The sequence below is a fragment of the Nelumbo lutea genome, chromosome 1, assembly GCF_056320005.1.
Source record: "Nelumbo lutea isolate HS-2025 chromosome 1, American lotus-T2T, whole genome shotgun sequence".
NCBI classification, from domain to species: domain Eukaryota; kingdom Viridiplantae; phylum Streptophyta; class Magnoliopsida; order Proteales; family Nelumbonaceae; genus Nelumbo; species Nelumbo lutea.
The window spans coordinates 157,656,446-157,666,734 of record NC_142684.1 but is presented as its reverse complement, the minus strand read 5'-3'; the positions used below and the strand labels follow the sequence as shown (position 1 = coordinate 157,666,734).

The following is a 10,289-nucleotide window of genomic DNA, read 5'->3' as shown; positions in this document are numbered from 1 at the left end:
GGGCGTCATGTGCCTCATTCCAACACATAAGGGGGCCAGTTCTGAGCCAACAATCCGAGATGTAGCTTTTAGTAGCTAGATGAATTATGAATTTGGTGGTAGACTGATAGTGGTGGTATCTCAAGTTCTCAACTGCTTAAACTTACTAGTTACTACAGGCTAGCTATTCTCTATTGATGTACTTGAAGTACTGGTCCTTCCCCTTTGATCACCATTTTTACATTCCGATCTTTTGACCCGAGAAGCAGCTTGTCAGAAACATCTAATTATTATTGTATTTTACTTTGTAGTATGTGCTTGAAAAAACAGAGCATTGCATCCTCGTATCATTTCAGACCCATTGTCGTTACTTGTGGGCAGGAGGGGTAGTTGGGGCATTTGCTACCCAGTCTCAGGTAGTTGCCAGTATCTTCATCCCTAATTGCCCCATCAGCATTAACCTCAACTCGTCAATTCATTTATTTGGTCCATCTAAACAGTGTACTACTTATGGAGCAAGGCTACCTTAGAGCAATCTAATAAATAATACACCAATTTCAGACCTTTTAACCGTCCCTATCTTCTTAGATATTTTCCAGTTTGATTGTTTACCACCGAAGATATATTACTTTAGGCTGTGTTATGTAGACCATAAAGGAACTTCAGATCCTTGCCATCGTCTGAACAATGTGTTGAGATATAGAGTGGACCAACAGAATTATCTCAATGGTGAAGTTTTGCTTTGATTGTTTTGGCTTGGGTTGTGAACAGAAAGTGGCAGATAGGATTGTTTGGGCTTCTATCCATTGGAACTATGAGAGTATTGGGACAATGTTAGGGTCCTTTTGGTTTGATGGAATGGGGATCTGGAATCTGAATTAGACAAACCGTTTGAACCATTTTTGAGGGAATAGCCATTCCCTCACCCTCCCTTGGGAATGAGAATCTATTCCAGTCGATTTCAATTGCTGTCTGAGCCTAGCAGGCGGAGGAATAGACTATTCCTATTCCGACTCTGAAGGATTCAGATTCTAACTGCAAATCAAACAAACCCTTATTCTTTTTGGTCTTAAAGATCCATTTGTGTTTTACCTGGGTATTATAATCTATAATTTGGGATGGTGGCCCAATCATTCAAAATTGAATAATATGAGCACTATGTGCTGGTTTCATACTTTCATGGACATTAAAACTTAAGGGTCTGTTTGGTTTGCAGTAGCAATTGAAATCAGAATGGTCTGTTGGGTTCAGACAGGAGCTTGAATAAAAATTAGATTCAGTTGGAATGGGATTTCATTCTCAAGGGAGGGGGAGTGAATGGCCATTCCCTCAAATGAGAGAATACCTTTCCATCAAGAAAGGGAATGAGATTGCAATTCCACCTAAACAAACAGTTGGGCATTGAAAAAACTCATTCTGATTCTGATTCAGACCCTATTCCCACGAACCAAACGGGACTTAAAACATCAAAAACATGGCTGCAGCAGTCAGCCCCAAAAGACAGAGTGGCCCCCCTCGGCGGAGCTTGCTCTCAAAGCAAGTTTTCTTCTGCGCGAATAGGCTGCTTAGTTCTAACTAAATCAATCTTTTTATTTCTCCGGTTTTTTCTACATGAAACAGTGGGACCAATAAACTACATGTCTAACTAGGGGTGCAAACATGATCCAAGATTGGATCCTATTTGGTCGAATTTGGATCACTCCTATCCGATCCAAGAATTCCGATCCCATGTATATTATACATATATATATATATATGTTATTTATCTATTTATAAATTTGTTATATTATTTATTTTTTATAAAAAATAAGTATATATATGATGAAAATAATTTAAAAAAATATATTTTATTTTTTATTTTTACTTTATTTAAATTTGTATAATTTATTTTTTTAATAATTTATTAATTTTTAAAGAAAACAAATCAGATCGAATCTGATCCGAAGATCCGATTTACCGAATTCAAATTCAAATCAAGTCCTATCAGATTCTATTAGATCTTCGGATCGGCTCAGATCTAATCCAACATGAACACAGTGTTAGATTAGAGTTAAATACCCTTGAATCCGATCCAATCTGTTTGCATTCCTAATAACAACAACAACATCAAATCACATGAGCAGTGGTTGACAGGCATGGCTATGCGAGCTTAGGTGTATGTTTCTGTTTTCCATCGATGTTATAATCATGATTCATAAATCCCATTTTTGAAATCATGGTCTAACCCTACTGTGCCATCGTATAGTCGGAAGGCTTATTTAAGATGATAGACTCTATCTCATCAAAATATATCTATCTCTTCAAATATGGACACACAAGATAGTGTAATTTATTACACTTGTTTTAAGTACAAAGACATCCGTATTGCACCTTCCCTGATTCAAATTGGTAACTGTTGGGCATGAGGCCAAGGTTTGCCATGCGTTGTGAAGAGTGGCCGAAGAGCATTAATGAAAGATGTCAATTAGTCACTCACGAATTGCAATCACCACCTCTCCTAAACTTTTTAGTACAATTGCAAAAAGATCCCCTATTTTAGAATCCTCTAAAAAGAGGCATGAAAATGTCCAACATATCAATGCAGTTATTCATAACCAAAAATGTTTATTTTCATTTTTTTATGAATTGTTACCCAAAACCCTTCTGTAATCGATTTATTTTTCAAATTTGCTCTTCATATCAATTGCTCAAAGGTATACAGCTTTAAACTCTCCTTTTTTTTGTTGTTCACAAAGTTTGTATTGTTCTTTTTTTTTTTGCTTATGCAAAAAGCAGCCTTAATTGTAATTGCATATGTATTTTAGACATTTTTGTGCCTCTTGTTAGAGGATGAAAATTTCTACCCTACCCGGTGGGTACCCACCCCAACCCTCCCTAACAGGGTGGGTTTTTTTTTTTTTTTGTTTGAATGACGGGTTTTGGGATTCTACAACCCGTATGGGTATGGGCATGGTACGATATTAGGCTAAACCCAACCCTCCCTGACCCGCATATTGTTGGAAAGCATATAAATTTTATGTACTAAGTGTTGAATTTACTAATATTTTGAATTTCACATGAAGGATAATTGATAATTTATGTGCTTTTTACATGCCTTAATCAAATAATTGGAAATTTTGCTATTTATTTGTATTATTTTATATATTTATTGCTTATATATGACAAAAATAATAGGAAATTATATACAGATTAACGCACCCCTACCCTAGAATGCGAAAAGGATAGGGTCGGAAAGGATTTTACATTTTCGTATAGAAAAGGGTTTTGATTCTCCAAATCCAACCCACTACAGGTTTTGGGGTGGACACAAATTGAGAGGTTTAAGGAAGCAGATAGGGTCTAGTGGTTTTGGATTCTCTCCGAACCACCCAGCCCAATGCCATCCCTACCTAAAAATATTCCTAGTGGTTTTCGCTTTGAAACTTGAAGAACATGTTTTGGTTTGGCTCTACTGATCAGTCGGAATGGGATTAAAATGTATAAGGTAAGTATATAGGGTGCAGGAAACCCATAACCATTTTCCTGGGGTCAATTGTTGAGGAAATGACAACACAAAATCTGAAACCAATTGAAAAATTTTTCCTTCGAGTTATTTTCTACAAATGTCGGGTCGGATCACGAAACAGACCGCAGAACCCAAATTTTAGGCACATGAATACCATTAGTCTTGAATTAAATTTGACATTTTGGCAGCCGATGGAGTACATATATAAGGAGAATGACTGATCAGTCCAGATCAGAATTTTCCATCCCCACCGTACAGGGAATGAATCCTGGCCATGAATGTACAGGATATGAATCTTGAACATCAAATTCACGGACAGATGTGGTTTATAAGGGGGGGGGGGGGGGGCTACTAGTAGATTATGGGGACCTGTAATTCAGAATTCTGCATGAAACAGTGGGGCCAATAAACTACAAAATGTCGTAACAACAACAACGTCTGATGACAAGAGCAGTAGCTCCCAGACATGGATATGCCTGGGAGCTAAGGTGTATGTCATACTGTTCTGTTTTTCATGGATTTTCTAATAGTCATGATTCATAAATCCCATTTTTTGAAATCATGATCTAACCCTACTTGATGAATCAATGCACCATTTCTCTGCCATCGTAGTAGGAAGGATTATTTAAGATGATAGACTCTATCTCATCAAAATATATCTATCTGTCTCTCTCTTCAAAATATGGACACACAAGACTGTAATTTATTACACTTGTTCTAAGTACAAAGACGTCAACATTGCACCTTCCCTGATTCAAATTGGTAAGTGTTGGCCAAGAGGCCAAGGTTGCCATGCACTGTGAAGAGTGGCTGAAGAGCATTGATGAAGGATGTCAATTCCTCATTCACCAATCCTCTCTATAAATACCCAACCATCCCATTCTCCACTTCACCACAGCTCGGTAGTGGAAAAAAGTTTTTCCTCTTCATTAATTATGGCTAAATCTTGTGTGCTTTCTCTTGGTCTTTGTCTCCTTGTTTTGTTTCATGGCTGCCTAGCAGTAAGAGAGTTCAAAAATCAAGCCCAAATCATACAGCTCAGACGTCAGTTCCAAGGAGAACAACAGCAAGGTGAATGCCAGATCAGTAATCTTGATGCCCTTGAACCCTCCCGTAGGATTGAGGCTGAGGCTGGACATCTTGAAATTTGGGACCACAACAATGAACAGTTTCAGTGTGCTGGGGTTGCAGCTTATCGTGTTACAATTCAGCCAAAGGGCCTCTCCTTGCCTGTTTACCAAAATACACCTCAGATGATCTATGTTGTCAAAGGCCAGCTCTCTAAATCCATCCACCTTTGCATATTAATTGCTTACTAACAACCCATTTATTTAAATATTTATTTTTTATGTTATATTATCATATACTACCCATATATTTGTTATGACTTATGGGCTCGTAATCCATGGATTCACAGGTGAAGGAGTTCTAGGATTATCAATCCCTGGCTGCCCTGAAACATTCCAATCATTTGAACAATATCAGCCATCCGAGGAAGAAGGCAGTAGGAGCCAAAGGTCCGAAGATGAAGATAGCAGTAGCAGTAGCAGTACTCAAGGATCAAAGGATCAAAGCAGTAAAAGCCAAGAATGCGAGCATCAACAGAGCAGACGTCGAGGTAGCAAAAGTCAACAATCAGAGGATCAAAGCAGTAGAAGCCAAGAATCCGAGGATCAAAGCAGTAGAAGACATGAATCTGAGGATCAGCAGAGTAGACGCCGAGGTAGCAAAAGTCAACAATCAGAGGATCAAAGCAGTAGAAGCCAAGAATCCGAAGATCAAAGCAGTAGAAGCCATGAACCTGAGGATCAACAGAGCAGACGTCGAGGTAGCAAAAGTCAACAATCCGAGGATCAAAGCGGTAGAAGCCAAGAATCCGAGGACCAATATAGTAGAAGCCAAAGAAGCAGAAGTCAACAATCAGAGGATCAAAGTAGTAGAAGCCAAAGCTCAGATGATCAACACAGTAAAAGCCAAAGGTCTGAGGACTTTCACCAGAAGTTGAGATTCTTCAAGGAAGGTGATGCCCTTCTTGTACCAGAGGGAGTTGCCTACTGGGCCTATAATGACGGTGATACACCGATTGTTGCAGTTGTCGTAATCGACACCAGAAACAATGTCAACCAGCTTGATGAGAAAGTGAAGGTACGTAAGGAAATTAACTCGGTCTCTCGTACATCTATTTTATGTAGGGATGCATATTCCAAGGCTTACAATTATTTCCTAATTTATATTATGCATGTTAAGAATTTCTGGCTTGCTGGTAATGTACAAGAACAAGAGGAGCACCAACAACAAAAACAAAGAGGACAATCATCATCTAGGAGTGAGAAATTTGGGCAAGAGAGCTCTAGCAACATATTTAGTGGCATCGATGTTGAGCTATTATCTCAGGCTTTCGGTGTGAGAAAGGAGACAGTGAGAAAGCTAAAAGGTGAAAATGACCAAAGGGGACCTATCATCCAGGTTAAAAGAGGACTTGAGGTGATAAAACCGATATTGAGTGAAGAGCAAGAAAGAAAACAAGAAAGCAATGAAAATGGCTTGGAAGAAGCTCTTTGCAACATGAGGCTTAGACAAAATATTGGAAAAGCCACGAAATCTGATGTATACACACCATTTGGTGGACGTCTTACCACTCTTAATAGCCAAAACCTCCCTATTCTTGGCTTCTATCAACTCAGTGCCCAGAGAGGCCATCTCTACAAGGTAGGTAGTGTTTAAGGAAATAAATCTCTCTCTCTCTCTCTCTCTCTCTCTCTCTCTCTCTCTCTCTCCTCTCTCTTGTTTGATTAATTGAATGGTTTTTAATATAAAATTGGATTGGTGCTGTGTTGAATTCACTAAACCCACTTCGATAATTTGTACAGAATGCTATATTGTCTCCTCATTGGAATATAAATGCACACAGTGTGGTATACGTGCTTAGGGGTGAAGCCCAAGTTCAGATTGTTGGAAACTCAGGTGAGACTGTCTTCGATGGGCAACTTTGTGAAGGCCAACTGGTTATTGTTCCACAGAACTTCGTTGTAGTGAAACAAGCAGGGGATAATGGGTTCGAATGGATTTCATTTATGACTAGTGACAATGCAATGACTAGTTCACTTGTTGGAAGGAATTCAATCTTTAGGGCCATGCCAGAAGAGGTCCTCATGCACTCCTACCAGATTTCCAATGAGGAAGCAAGGAGGTTGAAGTACAACAGAGAGGAAATGGGTATCTTGTCACCAAATTTTGAATCCAATTGAAAGTTTTCTATGGTGTAAAATAATAATAGCCATGAAGGCAAATTAGGTTAAGAATAATCAAGTTTTATAAGCAAGCGTGGAAGTGGGTATGGATTAATTGTTCCAACTTTGTATCAAGAGTTTTGTAACTTGTCTTCATGGGTAATAAATAAAGCACAAATTTTCTCTCTTTTGACCTTGATTTATTTCAGCTCTATTAGTTGGGCCATTAATAGGCCAATGTGCCACAATGATTTATTAATGAGACATTACCGGAACCAGATTATCCCAACATGCATAGTCGATTAACTGTATTTTAAAAAGATATGCTCTAGAAAGACCGGGTAAGCGATTTCATAATGAGAGACTATTCTCGCCAAGTGGAACCAAGAGCAGAAGTCTAATCGGGCCTGGTAACACAACCCTCTTCTTTTCTCTGTGAACCATCGCAGAAGCATTTCTCCAGGGTTCCATTTCTCTTTTAGTATTTTCCCTGCATTTCCTTTCGCTTGTGTGGCTCCACGTGTCGAGGCTCTGTTGCCTCTGTTGCCACAAATCCAGCTCTCCTTCCCATCACAGATTCGATGTTATGTTCTAGCTTCAACCATCAAAAGAAAAAAAATCAATACAGTAAAGCGATGAACTAATTCCTAGACTTTGAGATCTGAAGAAAGGGGCGGAAATTTGAGGACTAAGATGAAGAAAGGTGAGTCTCCTGCATTTCTGTCACTGTGAAAAGCCCTCGTCGTCTAACTATCATTCCACCGTCGTTCACCATCATTGCCAGAGCCAACAATTAGCTTCATTCATACAACCACCACCTGGTCCATTCCTTTATTCACCAGAAGCTCTCTCAACTCCTCTCACTCTTCCGCTTCAAAACCCACTTCCAAGAAAACGTTTTCACCAGAAGCTCTCCGCGGCACTGGCATGCCAAATCATTGCCAAGAAGGAAAGTATAAAACATCAATTCATGGCCAGCCAGATCATTGCCGAAAAAAGAAAACGTAAATGAGTCTCAACTCCCAACATGTTTTTATTTTTCTTTTTTATTGTTTTTATTTTTAATTATTTTGACAAAAATAATAAAATAATGGATAATTTTTGTCAGGGGGAACAAAAATATTTGGATGAAAAGCACATTAACTGTGACATGTGTCACACAATTATTACATGCTCACTCATTGTTCTTACCTAACGTGTCTACTACATCCGGACCCGTAGTTGCAATCTAGTTTCTTGATAGAGGAAGTGGCATTTAGAGGGTAAGACACTTTTGCCCATTCAAATGTAGTTTTGGTATTATTTGATGATAAATCAACCATGTGATGTCACATGTAAAAGGCTCGTCATGGAGACATAACAATAAGGGATGTGTTAGTCAATTGTCAGAAACAGTAAAGGTACTTTAAGACAATAGTCAAACAGTAAGGGTGGAGTTAGTCAATTAACTAAACCTTAGGAGTACTTTAAGAAATTTGCCCTACTAGTTGCTATTTATACAAATGGTGAATGTTCAAATCACATTACATGCATGCTATTTTTACACAAGCGGCGAAGCCATTTGATTATGTTCGGGTCTCGGATTTGACCAAACCACTTAGCTTCAAAACAGTCAAACCAACTTGAACTATCTAATTGGATTGTCTTCGAGCTAATCACATCAAGAGTGGTTGAACCGTTTAGATCTAGATAAGTTTGGTTAGACCAGACTAGACCGATTCAATCAATGACAGATTGACTTGGAATAGGCCATATTAGGTTTGTGCACGGGTTTGGGACCAAACCGATTGGCCCAAAGTGGGTCAAGAGAAGTAAATCGGACCAATCTGAAATCAGGTTAGGTTGTACAGATATGATCCGGACTAGACAATCCAAACCGGGCAAAGCAAGCAAAACAAGCGGGCGGATTAAGGGTTCAGGCCCCATCCCACTTGACCCATTTTGAATTCGGGTTGGCCCGGCTTGGCATACCATGGGTTGGGTCGGGTCGGGTTCGAATTGGGTTGACCAACCCAAACAAACTGAACTGAGGTGATCAAGTTTGTTCATATTTAGACCAAGTTGAGCTGGTTTGGACTCTGGTCAAATTGATTTGGATTTATGTCGATTTGGGTGAAGTGTATTGATTTGAGGAAAAACTAATTTTAGTCAATAATTAATAGAAAATTAATACATTAATTATAAATTATTTCATTCAAATGAAAAAAATAAAAAAAAAAGACTAAGAAATTAATAATTATATTTTTAGTGGTTAACCCAATGGTTATCCACAACCCAACCCAACCCAACCCATTTAAATTGACCCAATGGATGATCAAACCCATTTCCAGCCCGCCAAGTAAATGGGCGGGTTCAGTGGGTTGGGTGAAAAATTGCCACCCCTAGTGGCTGGAATATTGACGTAAATAAGTCTTTTCCAACAACTATAATGGATATGACACTGAAAACCCTTCATTCTTTCTAAAACCTATTATTACGATATAACAGGAGAATGGTTTTTAATAATCTATGTTTAGATTTTAGATTTTTTGAGTAAAATACTCTCTTTGAATTTGATTTCCCTATATTTATGAGGGAAAAAACATAATTTGAACTATTAATTTTATAAGATTTAATGTATTCTTCATCAATAAGTCTTATATATAAGGTATTAAGTCCTATTCCTTTCATTAAATCTTATATTTAAGGCAAATTAAATAAATGAACTTTGTGGACTTTTTTTGACTAAAATACCCTTATTTATGAATTTAATCCCTCATTAATTATATAGGTAAAAAATGTAATTTAAACTTTCACTTTATTAAATTTCCTTTCATTAAGGTATTAACTCTCATTCTCTCTCCTTAGATACTTTATTTAAAGCATTTTTATTTATCACCCATGGTTATCAAAATCGAACCAGACCGGATCAGACAGTCATACCGGAAAAACTGGGAACCGGTCACTTGATCGGTTCTGTTTTCCTCCAAACCCGCTTTTTCCCTCAAAACCATTGATTTTGGTTATCAAACCGCTGAACTGGCTGGTTAACCGTTCGAACGGTTTTGACCGTTTTCCAAATTTTTTATTTTTTTTATTTTTTATGTCAGAATGGGCTGACCGTTTGGGTCAAACGGTTGGACCGTTTGAACCGGTAACCAGACCCCTGACTGGTTCATTTTTAAAAACCATGTTCTCACCAATAAATTCTACAAAGTAAATCCATATCTAATATTTTTTAATAATGTAAACCATGTTCAAAACCAACATGAAAAATAATTAAATAAACCACCCTTTTGTCTGAGTGGCAAATAAATAGTTCACACCATCGGTGCTAAATGGGTCAACCAATTTTTTCATAATTAAATAATAAAAATTTAAAAATAAATATAAATATAAATACTGCGAAAATTTTAAAAGATTGTGAAAAAATGTGGGCACATCTTCTTTGGTCCACAACTCGGGGAGTGAGGTAGAGACTGATAGTGTTGCCTCTAATAGCTCCATTGACAACCTGGGTTGTCTTACTGGTAGCAGAAGGTCAAAGGCAATTGCGGATCTCTATGGTGATGTAGTGGTCAAACTCTTTGTTAAGG

The 10,289-nt window shown here is 37.9% G+C and overlaps 1 protein-coding gene across 1 annotated transcript; it reads left to right on the top strand.

Annotated features, from left to right (window-relative positions):
• The first annotated feature begins 4,347 nt into the window (after positions 1–4,347).
• Positions 4,348–6,901, top strand: LOC148878625 (11S globulin seed storage protein Ana o 2.0101-like). The gene is made up of 4 exons (XM_088957509.1): positions 4,348–4,756; positions 4,902–5,629; positions 5,732–6,193; positions 6,355–6,901. The coding sequence occupies exons 1-4, from the start codon at positions 4,420–4,422 to the stop codon at positions 6,730–6,732; spliced, it is 1,905 nt and encodes a 634-aa protein (XP_088813635.1). The 5' UTR covers positions 4,348–4,419; the 3' UTR covers positions 6,733–6,901.
• The last annotated feature ends 3,388 nt before the right edge of the window (positions 6,902–10,289 follow it).

Excerpts from the sequence above, each read along its gene's own strand:
- LOC148878625 (XM_088957509.1), top strand. The coding sequence starts at position 4,420 with ATGGCTAAATCTTGTGTGCTTTCTCTTGGTCTTTGTCTCCTTGTTTTG. Across the intron at positions 4,757-4,901 it reads GATGATCTATGTTGTCAAAG|GTGAAGGAGTTCTAGGATTA; the intron begins GCCAGCTCTCTA and ends ATGGATTCACAG. Across the intron at positions 5,630-5,731 it reads AGCTTGATGAGAAAGTGAAG|AATTTCTGGCTTGCTGGTAA; the intron begins GTACGTAAGGAA and ends ATGCATGTTAAG.